The 15,045-nt window shown below is 37.8% G+C and overlaps 1 protein-coding gene across 3 annotated transcripts in view; it reads right to left on the minus strand.

Annotated features, from left to right (window-relative positions):
* The window catches only part of DENND1A (DENN domain containing 1A), a 496,855-nt gene that overhangs the window by 380,994 nt on the left and 100,816 nt on the right, over positions 1–15,045 (minus strand). Inside the window, exon 1 of one of the 3 annotated variants that reach the window (XM_088019125.1) lies at positions 6,685–6,751. The exons of the other annotated variants lie outside the window; for them this stretch is intronic. Coding sequence (XP_087875251.1) covers positions 6,685–6,727 — 43 coding nt within the window. The 5' untranslated portion in view covers positions 6,728–6,751. Of the gene's footprint in view, positions 1–6,684; positions 6,752–15,045 lie in introns of those variants that run through there. 3 annotated transcript variants of the gene reach the window in all.

The following is a 15,045-nucleotide window of genomic DNA, read 5'->3' on the forward strand; positions in this document are numbered from 1 at the left end:
CTATCAGTCTTTCCCAGAAATCTACCCCTGACTAGAGGTCTTCATCATCGTGCAGACACAACAGAGTTTATGAAACTTTGGCATGCATCAAAATCACCTGAAGGGCTTCATTCAGTTTCTGTCTCAGTAGGTCTGGGTGGCACCCAAGAATTTCCATTTCTAACAAGTTCCAAGGTCAAACTGATGTTACTCATCTGAGGATTGTATTTTGTGAATAACTATTTTACAGACTTGACAAAATAGGTCTGAAGTTCCTTAGAAAAGCTGAGACATCTGCAATTTCATCTTTGAGTCTCAGCTCAGGTACTACTTCTCAGTTTAAATTCTCTGACTTTTCCTCCCCACCACCAGCACATCGATTGCCCCTCTTATGCACTGATCCCAAAGACTCTAGAGACTGGCTCACTCTACTTTGAGCATTATGTTACTATTACATTGTGTGTGTACATACTGCATTATATAAATCATATATATGTTCTACATATTATATGCATATAAACCACTATTAACACTACTATTACATTAAGACACCTATTACAATCTTCTGTGGGCCCCCTAGTATTATAAAGGCTGGAAAGCTGAAAACTATTTCTCAAAGGCCCCTGCAACTAGGATACCAGGTATAATTTTGGTTCTGCCAATCAGATCCACTTGGTGAGACCTGAAATTGAAGCACAGTCAAGAAGAGAGCCAGGAGGTAACATGAACTAGCAGGAATGGCCTGATGGCTCTGGAGGCAACAAATTTGATGGAGACTTTCTAAGCCCAAGTAGTCAGAGGTGGGAATACCCTGGGGCTGACATTTGGGAGAGCAACTTCCAGAATCTCCCAGCTTCCTGACATGGCAGAAGTGGTCATTCTTTTGGTGCTACTTCTGCAGTGTGACTCTGAAAGTCATTCCTGGAGATTTGCCTGAAGCATATTCCTCCACTCTTTCCAATGATTCTGTAAGACTGAATTCTCTGTAGTCACTCCTTTTCTGATGGAGTGGTCTCTCTATCTTCAACTAGACCTTGACTGATACACATCTTGTGCATACCTCTTTCCTATACTTAACACACTGGACAATCTTCCATCTACTTAGCCTTAGCCCAAGCCTTCTTGATAGTTGAACCACTTTTATTTATCTTTGTGTCTCCTACACCTGAACAATATCTGACTCTTAACACACAATTATGTTTAGTAAGCTTTCAGACAATCACAACAATCATTATAACATGAGAAAGATTTAGCATGAATATTAAAGTGTCAGACTGGGCATCAGCAGGCCTAGATTCTGCCACTATGTGATCATAAAAAAGTCTTTGAATATGAATTCTCTCAAATATAAACTGAAAGTGTTGACTAAAAGAATTCTTTGGACTCTAAAATTCTGTCATCCTATGATCTAAAAATCCTCAAGACAACTCACTGCTTTGGTAAAATGTCCATGTCTACAAGTAACCTTTAAAGGAAAATAGCCTCAAGGAAAGCACTTCTTTCTGGTTTTCCCCGTGGCCAACCATCCCAGAGTTAAGACTCTCATAAAAGAAAACAAAACAAGGTCCTTTCAATGAAGTAAAATTCTAAATTTAAGCAGCAGTGGCCAATACTTAAATACCATTCTATTGGTACTTTTAATTGGTACTTTAATTTAACATGCCTTTTTAATTAAGGATTTAGGAAGTCTGAACACTGAAATATGTATTTTCCATTAAGAAGCAATTAACTCAGTAATTGTCCTAAACTAGGCTGATACACTTGACATAACAGTGAGAATTTTAAAGCCTCCTTTCGTCCTCTCGGCTTGGCTCCATGACTTTGCTTCCATGGTTTTACTCCATTATCTGGGGGAGTTTCCTCCCTCCTGCCATTACTATAAAACCTGCATTTTATAAAGGCCCAGCCTCCATTTCAACCAATAAAACCTTATATATAGCAGATAACAGAAGGATTCTTAGCTTGGACTAATGCTATGAGAGCTTTCCTCCTCAATTTGCACGTCTTCAATAGTCTTAAAAACACAACTCTCCCCTGGGTGAAAATCAGCAAGGTTTCCCCAGCCTCTGAACTCCCCATCCATGCCAACGGACAAGTGAGGGAAGGCTCCGTGGAGCCAGGTAAGGAGCCAGGGCTTGAGAAACAGGACACACAGGAAATGTGGGCTGTTGGGAGTGTAGAGGGGAGCAGTTAAGAGGGCAGCAGAAGGCTGGTACACAAGACAGAAAAACAATCCAAACCCTACAGTGCCTCTACCACTGTCAAAATTCCAATAATTTCAAGCTCTTCAAGACAAAATAAACTAGGATTCTCAAGAGAATTAGTCTGTGCTCAGGGAGCACTGAGATAAAGGTTTAGCAAAGACAGTCTTCTTATGGTTTCTCTCAGATTTGCTCACACAGTCCCTCACATAAATTATCTTTGAATAAACAAGCAACTTATCCCTGAGAATAGGAATGGGACTTTGTCAGGGTTGGTTCTTCCCAGCTACAACTGGGGGCGGGGATGGACAACTGAATTCACAGGATGCAGCAAACTGAGATTATGGAAAGCTAGCTCAGGGCACTGATCAGGCCCTTCTCCCTATGCATCCTCGTCAGGACAAACCCGCTCTGGACCCTGCTGCATGGGGCCTTGCCCTACCCTAGAAGTATGTAATCCAAGTAGCACTGCTACCTCCAGCATCTCACCTAATGGTAGACAACCCATATGCTGCCACAGTAGCTTAACATACACAGCCAAGTCTAGTTATATGCCTTCTGGAAGCCTCTGGCACCTGCAGGATTATACAAACAGTAAACAAGAAGGTGATCCCTGTGCCTGAGAGGAGAAAGCCAAAGACTCAAGGCTAATGAAGCTGTTTAGGAACCATCCAGGCAAGATCACTCCAGACTATGACCCGAGAGGGTGGTGTGGACTGGATTTCAACATGGACTCTTCTAGTAACCAGCTGTGTGACCTAGTGAAGGTTATTTAACCTTTCTCTGCTTAGTTTCCTCATCTGTAAAGTGGGGATTAAGATAGCATCTATTTTATAGGGCATTAAATGAAATAATGCACTTAAAGAAGTTGAATTAATGCCTGGCATGTGGTAAGCTATCAGCATATTTTAGACATTACTATCATTTTTAATGTTATTTTTCATACTAGTGTGGCAAGTGAAGAGAAGGAGCATTGAAGTCTTTCCTTTTTTCTTTTTTAAAGCTTTTATTTATTTGAGAGAGAGAGAGCGAGAGAGTACAAGAGGGAGAGCTGCAGTGGGAGAACGAGAAGCAGGCTCCCCGCGGAGCAGGGAGCCCGATGCGGGGCTCAATCCCAGGACCCTGGGATCATGACCTGAGCCGAAGGCAGCCACCCAACTGACTGAGCCACCCAGGCGCCCCAGCACTGGACTCATTCCTAAACTAGAATCTCAATTCAACTACTTACCAGTTGTGTGATCCAGGACAAATCAGTTTTTCGGAGCCCCAGTGCCCTCATCTATAAATGGGGCATTAATAATGTTTGCCTCACAGGATTTTCAGGATTAAGTAAATAATGGAAGTGAAGCACTTTGAAAGGTAGCTGGCACCTAGCAAACGCTTAATACTCTGTTTCCTCCCAAAGCCACCGTTACGTAGGAGGCATATGAAAACTCGCAACCGCTTCTGAAGTAACCAGTACTTCTGTTCCTCTCTGTGAGCCACTGCTTCCATAGAATCGGAGTCCTCACCACAGCTCTATTTCTGAGCTGGACTTAAAAATCCTGGCCTTTCCTCGTCAGCGCTGCGGGCTTGCTGCTCCCCTTCTTTGCCCAGTGAGACACGTGATAGTTTACATTTGTGCCGTTATCCTGGTTAGGCTAGAGAGGAGCCCTTACTCATGCTGGGCTCCTCGCCAGTCCTTGTCCTCAATTGCTCACCACTGGCCCTCCCCAGGAAGGTCCAGTCTTGAGGAGCAATAATAGGAGGCTGTCATACTATTCTGACATTTCCTTTACAAAGTGAGGGGGGGGGGAAGAGTCCAGTGAGTCATTCACTGAATTTACACGCCCACTACTAGTAGCATGTTAGGCACGAAGAGGGCATCAAGAGACAATGATCTACAGTCTCTCCCTTGTAAGAGGCAACAAATACTCTCCTGAAGTTGCGCAGGTACAGCAGAAACTGGGACAGTTTTGAAAGGAAGGGTGAAGAGGTAAATTAAGAACTCTTATACCAAGGCACTTAGCTGGGCTAAGCAGCTTCATTAGCCTTGAGAACCTTGAGAACTCTTATACCTGGCTCTGCTTTGGCTTGGGTCATGATCCTGGAGTCCAGGGATCAAGCCCCACATTGGGCTCCCTGCTCATCGGGGAGTCTGCTTCTCCCTCTGACCCTCCCCGCTCTCATACTCTCTCTCCACTCTCTCTCAAATAATAAAGAAAATCTTTAAAAGAAAAAAAAAGAACTCATACCTAATCAAATGAGGTAAGAAAGGCAGTAGCCTCTGCCAAAGAATTGTATCTGCTCCTCTAGCCCTTACCAACATAGTCCAGGTGTTATCTAGGTAGCCAACATTTTGATTTGAGCTTGAATTCTTTCATCCTTCTTGCATGAAGCCTTGACTAGATTCCCATTAAGCGACCAACCCTGCCTCTCCTCTCGTAGCCTTCAAAACTGAAAGCATTTCCAAAGGAGATGGGACAGCAGACCCTTTACCTTACCACCCTGAAAGATGCCAGAAAAGGGTTGCAAAGTGGTACTGAAGTATTATGGTCCCCTAACTCCTGTTGTTTTCTTCCCCTCATCAGTTTGGCAAAGGTTAAAAGTATGGGAAACATCTGGAGACTGAAGCATCTGGGGAAACAAGCACTCTCATACACCTGGTAATTGAGAATGTGGTTGGATGGAAAGCAATTTAGTATAATTTTTCAGCAACACAAACAGAATCAATTTTAAATGTCCATGCCTTTTAAGTCACCAATTTTATTTCTAGGAAAGCATTCATGGAACTCATCGAAGCACTGCCTTCTACAAAAAAGTTCATGAGCGTTTTATTCAAGATATTGAAAATATGAAACCACCTAAACATCAATCAACAGGGCAATGGATAAATAAAGTATGGGAAACCCATGCCATAGAGCCATTTAGGGGGATGTGAAGCAACTGGAACGCTCATATGCTGCTAGAGGGAGGATACACTGGCACAACTACTTTAGAAATTTGACAATATTTAGCGAAACTCAACATACACCCAACTCATGACCCAGTAATTCTACTCTTAGAAACATACCCAAGAGAAACAAGTGTGTATGTTTACCAAAAGACATGTACAATATTCATTGTAGCTTTTTTGCTAATAGTAAAATAAAAACGTCAATCAATGGAAGGATGAACAAATTGTTATATTTACAGTGGAAGACTGTACAGCAATTAGAAAGAATGAACTAGGGGCACCTAAGTGGCTCTGTCGATTAAGTGTCCACCTGGTGATTCTGGCTCAGGTCATGATCTCAGTGTCATGAGATTAAGCCCCGTGTCAGGCTCCATGCTCAGCTGGGAGTCTGCTTGAGATTCTCTCTCTCTGCCCCTCTCCCCACTCATGTACTCACTCTTTAAAATAAATAAATCTTTAAGAATGAACGAACTACACGCAACAACATGGATGAATCTCAGACGTATTTTTAAACAAAAGAAAACTACATGATCCCACTTCTATGAAGTTCAAAAACAAGACTAATACATAATGATAATAAAACAGTTGCCTTTGGAGGCAGGAGAAGAGAGGATGCTAAGAGGAAACACAATGGAGCCTTCTGGGGTGCCACATCAGGTGTTTTACCCCAGCTTTATTTAGGAATAATTTAAGGTGTCCAACTTGATGTTTTGATATACATATACATTGTTAAATAGTCACCACAATCCAGCTACATAATACACCCATCACCTCACACAATTACCTTTTTCGTGTGTGGTGAGAACGCTTATTTAAGATATACCCTCTTAGCAAATTTCCAGTATACAATTCAGCATTGTCAACTATAATCACATTACTGTAATATAAATGATCTTGATCTGGGTAAGGGTTACACAACTATATACATTCACGAAGCTACACACTTTGTGGATTTACCTCTTTCTAAATCTCAATACATTTTTTAAAATAATAAAGTGATTTGGAACTATAAATGACATGAATAGGTGTCGTCTTTAATAATTTTTAAATGGACCCCTGAAATACTTTTATATTGACTGCCATACAGATTTAACAAATACTAACTTTTTACAACTTCATTTTGGTACATTTTACATATTGCATAGTTCACCCATTTCAATTATATACCTCAGTGATTATTAGTAAATTTACCATCTTGTGCAACCATCACCATAAATCAGTTTTAGAACATTTTCATCATCCCAGTGAAATTCCTCTTGCCCCTTTACTGTTAATCTATTTTCCTACCTCAGTTCCAAGCATTAATCTACTCTATGCCTCTAAATTTGCTTTTCCTGGACATTCAATAAGTGTGATCATACAGTATGTGGTGTCTTGTGTCTTGCTTCTTTCACTTAGCATGTTTTTGAAGTGCGTCCATGCCATGGCATATATCAGTAATTTCTTTTTATAGCTAAATAGTTTTCCATTATATCAATATACCATGTTTTATCTATTAATTCACCAACTGATGAGCAGAAATATTAACTTCTACAACATTTCTATTTACAAATATAGCTAAAGCCCCACCTTCCACCTTCATCTCCTTCTTCTCCTTCCAGAGAATCACCATTGTCTTGAGGTTAGCGTGCAGCCTTCCCCTCCATGTTTTTATACTGTTAATACATATGAATGCACACATGACAAAACAGTTTCATAATTTTAACATTTACATATCTGTATACTGCTTTTTCAACTTGCTTTTACTCATAATTATATTTTTGAGATTTGTCCAATTTGTTGCAAGTAGATTGGAGTCATTCAATTGCTATACAATTCTCCGATTACAAATAAGTCCTAATTTATCCATTTCCTCTACTGATGGTCATTTAAGTTTTCAATATTTCTCTATTACAAAAAAAATGATGCTATGAACATTCTTGATTATATCTCCTTGTGCACATGTGAGAATTTCTCTACATCATCTACTTAAAAGTGAAACTATTGGTTCCAGGGTATGAGCACTTTTCTCTTTACTAGGTATTGCCAAAAGAGTTGAGTTTTTGCTGCCCCACATTTTCACCAATACTTGGTATTATTCAACTTTTAAATTTTTCTACCACTCTCATGTAAGAAGTAGTATCTCATATGGCTTTGATTTGTATTTCCTTGATTTTTAATGATGTAGTCTTTTTATATGATTATTAACCATTTGAATCTCTTCTTTTGTGACCTGTTTAATATTTTTTTGGTCTGTTTTCCTGTTTCTTTCATGTTCCTTATGTATTTAGATCCCAAGCTTGCAAAAATTGCCCTTCAATCTGAAAATTGTATTATGTTTACAGTTTCTTTTGCCATACCAAAATTTTAAATTTTAGTGTGGTTAAATCAAGTCTTTCCCATCAGGGTTTGGGCTTTCTCATAGCTTATTCAAGAAATTCTTTTCTATCCAAATCTCTAAAAATATCCTCAGATTTTCCTCCAATACTTTGAACTTTTGCTTTTTAATGTAGGTCTTTAATCCAGCTGAAATTTATTATGAATGCTATGAGCAGGGAACTGTCTTCAAGAGGATAGTCAACTGTCTCAAAATAGCAGAACTGCCTGACACAGCCATTTGCTAACTCCTAAGGGCAGCCAGCAAAGTCCTCCTCATCCAAAAAAATATTTAAGGTAAGGATTTGATATTTCTTAATATCCCTTAAACATGACAAGTCATAGCTAATGATATTTGGTAGGACAGAATAAACCAGAATATACTGGGTCAATTTTTCTTAGACCCAAGGAAAAGGACTGATTCAGCTTTATCCAACAAAAGCGTAATGACTCCAAACACACTAAACTATGTAGCAAGTGAAAATACTGGGCAATAGCAAAGTGGTCAGGCATTCCTCCCAGCTTTCTTTATCACAGAAGTTTTAAGAGTTTCATGGGGACACAAATCCAAACTTTTATCTAGCCTCAAAATTCACACTCTCACACCTTCCCACTCCTTTTCAAAGCTTAAATTTAGAAAAAGGTCACTCAGGTAATGTATCTTAATAGTTACAATGTTAAGAGAAACGTCTTACTTGATACTGCTGTAATCATCACTAAACTTCATTCACAGTGACGTCCTTGAATAAACTAACAAAAATTATTTCACTGGATATAAATCTTCATATAACTACTACTATTTTGTAACTACTTGGGAGGTTTTTACATAATATTACACTTACCATAATAATTTACATAATACAGCTAGTATCAAGCAGTTAAATGTGAATTCCTTGTTCTCTTGAAAAAGGGAAAGAACACCATTTTAAGTTAATGATATGTTTCTGAATATGACACTCCAAGGCATTCTTAAGAAGGTGTGTAATATGGAGATTGATAATTTACCAAATAAATTCACTGTGATCAATTCTTTTATAAAAATTCACAGGCACTATTAATGAAAGCAAATGTTAATTTAATATTTTTTACCCCTTCCTTCTTCTGCCGACTGTTAGAACTTATTGAGAATACAATTTTTTTAACAGTATTTCCTTGGAAATGCTATAATGCAACTGCTATATAATTATCTCTTAGGCTGCAAATTTTCAGCATTCTACATACTTTATAGTATATTTTACATATACCTAAAAATGTAAACTCAATGGTCAAAGAAACAAAAAAGGTACTCTTTGGTTTAAATATTCATTAAGCATAATAAATTCAATTAGACACAGTATGAGGTTTTCCTCAAAGCCATACAATAATATAAGTTTGTATTGTTCAAATATTCTCATTGTTATACAGGTTGTCACATTTCACTTTTAATAGGAACTGACTCAAGGAGACCTTGGAACAAAAGTATCCTAACCAAGAAGCAGTTCCCAAAGTGTCATGCTAAAAAAAACATTACTCTCCAATTCACACAATTCAAACAATCAAATCAGAGAACAACCACTTCTTTATTAATAGAACAATGCACGGTAGTTTCCTGTGCCCAAGTGATGCTACCTAAAAAATATTTAAACAAGAAAAACTAAAGATGCAATAACTGGAATAATATTAATACTAATACAATAATTTTAAAATTGATCAGTTAAGATCTTATTCACTGAATGATATTTTCATGAGTTTAGCAATGATTCCAACTTCAGCTGAAAACAAATGAATTAAAATTCCTCACAGGAAATCCTACTGCTGACAATCTTCTTCATTAAAAATATAAAACTAAAAACGATTCAACCTATAAAGACTAAATCCCACTAGAAAAGAAGAGATGTGGCTAGGTAGGAAATTAGATCTTACTGAAATTAAGATGATGGAGATAAAATGTTACCTTCATTACAAAGATATCACAAACAGCTGTATTCTTTAACATTATTCGTTCAAGATATAATTTGCTCTCCTGCAGTGTCAGATGCTAATGCAACCAATTTTATACAATCTAAGCACTGTCTACAGATGCACCTTCTGTTTTTAAATCAGCAGGAACCACTGACCAGCATAAGCAGTATTCCTAACTAGATAATCAGCAAATGTGTAAAGCCTGACACCTCCCCAATATACATTTGACCACAGAACTGCTTCAGTAAATTCACACAACTATAAACAACTGCACATACTCAACAAATCTAATTCAAAAAGCATCAAAAAATCAATTATGGCAAATAGCCATTGTGCTGCAGATCAGGAATAACTTCTAATACCAAAAATGGGGGAACTGTTTTAATTTATTAAAAGCATGTTTTCTAAGAGAATTCCTAAAGATACACATTATTATGACCTATCTGATTTTCCACACTGACTTTATTATTCTCCTTTATTACATAACATCTAACAATACGAAGAGACGAAAACATCTATAATTTAGTCTTTCAGGACAATCTAGCAATCCGTACAAAAACAAAACAAAACTAGTGGAGTGATTCAAAAGAATAGGAAAACCTACAGCAATATATTCAGAGGGTAAGGAGAAAGGAAACAATTATTGAGGACCTGTTTGCCATACGGGTCCCAAATTGACTTCACATTTTCCTTTTTAATCTTCACAGCCATCCTATGAAATAGGCACAATTATTCTTTACAGAAGAAGAGAACAAATCTCAGACGTTAATTGATTTCCCCAAGGTGACGAAGCTACTAAGGGACAAAGCCAAGATTTAGCCTAAAGTCTGTACAACTCCAAACTATCATCTACACCAAGTTCTACACTACACTACACACACACACACACACACACACACACACACACACACACACACACAAAGGAGGAGGATGAAATGGGTTTTATGGACTGGCCTGAGAAAAATGCTGTGGATGAAGTTGTGCCTAAGGAGATTTATAATTCCAAGTAAGTATTTTATAAACTCATTTAAATGAACCCCTCTAAGTTGTGAACATCTGATACATCAAAAATCCATGACAAACAGCTGTAACAAAAATCTATAACAATTATCAGAAAACAATTTAGAGGAATATAAATAATTACCTGGCTCTCTGATACTAACCACCCTTGAGGGCCACTGAGTGATTCATTTCAGTAGTCTCTGAATAGAGCCAAACATCATATTACTTTGAGTTCAAAAAAGACTGTACAGTTTTCAAAGAGCTTTCACATGCTTTAGCGTTCATAAAATCCTCAAAACAATCCAATGAAAAAGTTAAAGGAATATAGTGGATACATAAAGAGGAAAATAAAGAGAGGTATTCTAAACACAGACAAGAGTACTCATCAGTCCTTAGCTAACTCTATCCCCACACCTTCTCAAGGCAAAAACATGGCCACCAGGATAAAAAATGCAGTAGTCCACTACCTGGTCTCTCACTTGCGATCCTCCTTCAAAGCTCAAGCAAGGAGGTCACTTCAGGTAGAACTCCATGGGCTACAGCAAGAGAATACTCTGCCCTGTTTCCAGCAATACCCAATCTCTCTACATAAACAAGTCCAGGTATTCCTATCATTTCAGAAAGGACAATTAGAGCTTAGATTATTAACGAGGTTACAAAGTAAGTGGCAAACACAAGATTCAGACCCAATGTCTGGCCTTCAAGATTAGAAATTATTACCTTCCCTAGAACTGCTTCGAAAGATAACTCATCTTTATGCCAAATTACAATAGGAAATGCAAAATTACAGAGATTTCACTGTAGATTATAAACAATAAACATGTTGGTCTCCAGGCTGGGGAGATTTGAGGAAGAAGAGACCCTTTTATCTGAAGACATACACTGAAAAATGCTAATCATCCAGGCACAAGGTTTAACAGTCATAAACTGATCAACTCTGATTTATTTTTAAAGATTTTACTTAGTTGTTTGACAGAGACACAGCGAGAGAGGGAACACAAGCAGGGGGAGTGGGAGAGGGAGAAGCAGGCTTCCCGCAGAGCAGGGAGCTCCATGTGGGACTCGATCCCAGGACCCTGGGATCGTGACCTGAGCTGAAGGCAGACGCTTAACGACAGAGCCACCCAGGTGCCCAGCCAATTTTTTAAGATATTAGAATTTTTACATCCAAAGGATGTAAAAAGGATGTACATTTTTACATCCACCCTCACAAAATAATAACCTTATGGAGGCAATACACTTATTTGAATGTTAAATAATTTTGAGAGTCCCCTTTGGTAACTTCCTTCAGAGACTTTGGAACGTTCATTTAAATTTCTCCTATTTTCTTACTTGGGAATATAATAAATACAGTGTTCTGGAATATGATTAGGCATCATATACCAAAGGCCTTACGAACGTGCCAACCTTTTGACCAGGTAATTCAACTTCTAGAAATATATTAAAAGGAAATGCTAATAAATGTACGTGACAGTCATCATCATATTGCTTATAATAGCCACACTGGACAACCTGACTTACAAGGACTGACTAAAGTAGGATACATTTATGTGATGAGCTACAATATATCCATTAAAAATCATACTGTAGAACAGAAGTGCTCAAAGTGTGGTTCCTGGGCTGAACGAATTATCACTTAGTACACATATGTATATATGTACACACACACACATTATCTATCGTTCACTCCGCAAACTCCAACCATCCTAACAGAGTCAAATAATGTTTAAATGAATCTCTCACAAATCCAAGTTCTTGCCATTTGTCATCCAAAATGCAGGAACCAATTATTACAGAATCACAAAGCAGAAGCCCTTACCACTCAAACTCAAGAAACAGATTCAGAGAACAAGAGATAGTGGATACAAATTGGGGAGTGTGCACATGTGTTAACATATACCAGAATGTTACCAAGGATTATACTTAAGAATTAGAAGTAGAAGCTATTTTATTTTTTTTCTTTTTGCATTTCTGAGTTTTGTAAATAATCTTTAGTGTAGGTATTCTAAGTTGAAGCTTAAGAGATTTTAAGAAATACATATCAATCATGCAAACTAAATAAAACATTATTTAGAGATACCTACATATACAGTAAAATGATCATGAAAAGAAAATGAAAAAATAATGGGGGGAGGGGCAGTGGTTATCTGGGGATGGGAATAAGGGACAGGAGGGCAGATTCAGGGAAAGAGCACGCAGAGGGCTTCAAGGCTTTAGCAATGTTCTGTTTTAAACTAATACAGTAGACTGTCTTCAAAGATGTCACCTCTGGCACATGCCACTTCTCTCACCAAGCCACGGGTTCTGTTTCCCCCTCCTTCAATCAGGCTGACATAGTGACTTGCTTTGAACAACAGAATGCAGCAGAAATTACACTGAGCCACTTTTGGACCTACGCCTTTAGAGGCTTGACAGCTCTGCTGTCATCCTTTTGGGATCTGGCGGAACGTATCTCAGGCTGACCTTCTGAAAGAAGAGGGGCCACAGAGACAGAGAAAGACCTAGGCAGGACCCAGCTGTTCCAGCCACCCAGGTGAAACGTGAAACACATGAGTGAAACCATCTTGGACATTTGAGATCCAAGCTGAATGAGTGGCTCCAGCCAACAACTTGAAGCAGAACTGCCAAGGTGAGCTCACCCAATCCACAGAAGCACGAGAAATAATCTATCAGTACTGTGTTAAGTTTTGAGGTGATTTTTATAGGCAGTGATAGAGAACTGAAAATAAATTTTTATTGCTGTTTTCAACATCTTATATATGATAAATCATCTTTTGCAGGATGAAAGCTTTAATTTTTAAGTTATTTATATCTAAAGTGAATAATGTAATAGCATTTTATATTCAAAATATACAGAGTTTATTTTCTTGTAGGATTTCAAAAAACAGGTGGGCGCAACAGCACGATCACTGATCATCCAACGTCAGTGCCCTTGTCATAAATAAGACAAAAAAGAAAAGTACAGACCAACCTTATCTTTTCGTCCAGCATTTCTGTATTTGGGTTACAACAACTTAGGAAAAGAAGAAGCATGACATTGAAAAACATACTTTAGGACAGTCTTAAGTAGCACAGGCATTGTCTACAAAGATGTGAATACTGACTAGCTAAGCCTTCTGGAACTAGCAACTTTTTATGAACAGTGTTTTGACAACTTTATCAATTCCTCCAGGAACATCATTCCAGGTTAAGGGTTCCACCTCTTCTTCATCTACTTTAGTAATGTGTTTTCCCTAAAAATACTCATTTTATCTCACATCCATCAGAAAAAAAATATATGCAGTATTCTTTTATGTGTAAACAGACAACAGACTGAAAAGTAGACATAACAACAGGAATTTACTTGAGTGTTGGGAAATTTTTATATTGCAGTTTAAATATTTTGTTTCCCAGATTTTCCAAAGTAAATCTCGCACTTTTAAAATGAAAACGAATGTAAAGAATAAACAAGGAACCATTGTTTAGCTCCTTCTCTAAGAATGAGACAGCATCTAGCTCACCAGTCTGCAATGGCTGACAGCAATCAGTCATGAGAAAACCTGAAAACTAAACTCTGTGACTTGACCGCAGTCTGTCTTTATGGTGGATTGGAGGTAACAATTTGCATTATTTGAGCATTTGGCACTAACACCCACAAAACAAATTAACTGTGAGGAAGGAGACAATTTATACTTGCATGAGATTTCATAAGATCCCCAGAATAATTTTTTTCCAAGTCTGTAACAGTTCCAATCAGACCACTTAACAGGACTGCTCTCATGCCTTTTAAAATTCATTGTTGTCTCTAGCTTTGCAAACGGGATCCAGTTCTCGGCCCAACAATCTGCAGAGGACAAACACACAAAATACCATCCCAGTGGACACAATAATGCAGCAGCAACCACAAGCTCCAGCCCTCCTCTTGCTTCCATTATCATAATTTATGCATCCTTGGAGACTGGAGTATAAAACAATGATTAATGCTGAGGAAGTCAACAGCATCAAAGGTTTGGAAGTGACCACTGGCCTTAAAGAAGAAAATCATAGTTCAGTTACACAAATCATAGTTCAGTTCAGTTGCTTATCAAACCTGTATTTTAAAAATTCACTGAAAAATGAAATCACTTACCAAGCTACCACAATCATAACTATCATGGTCTTAATCCTTAAATGTTTTTGTTTCCTTTTGTCTGGGTCTTTCTATGACCCTACATATAATCTGGGTTTTTATATATCTGTATAGCCTTGATTTTATCAAACTAATAATACTAGCCTATAAAGTCATCAGGGCAATAAAATTTAATAAGAGCAGTACTTTGAGCTATTAGAGAATGCCATTATAACATAATGTTAACATCACTGTATAGTTTATATAAGACAGATTGTACCATAAAAATACTAACAATATTAGAGATACCTTTTCAATACCCTGGAAAAGGCCACAGTACACAACGTACAGAAGTAAAAGTTACTTTCAAAAAATACACAGGTTAGAAAAAGATAGTTACAGGCTCTAGATAAAAGGGAAAACCAGTGATCCCCCAAGTTTTGGGGATGACATTGACGTCTAAAGAAGATTCTAGGGCCTTGAATAATATAACAAGTCAGCGAGGATACATGGAATTACATTTAAGAATTGGATATATTCGCATT

The sequence above is a fragment of the Eumetopias jubatus genome, unplaced genomic scaffold (assembly GCF_037043125.1).
Source record: "Eumetopias jubatus isolate StellerSeaLion01/CBP00866 unplaced genomic scaffold, mEumJub1_p1.0 scaffold_15, whole genome shotgun sequence".
Classification (NCBI taxonomy): domain Eukaryota; kingdom Metazoa; phylum Chordata; class Mammalia; order Carnivora; family Otariidae; genus Eumetopias; species Eumetopias jubatus.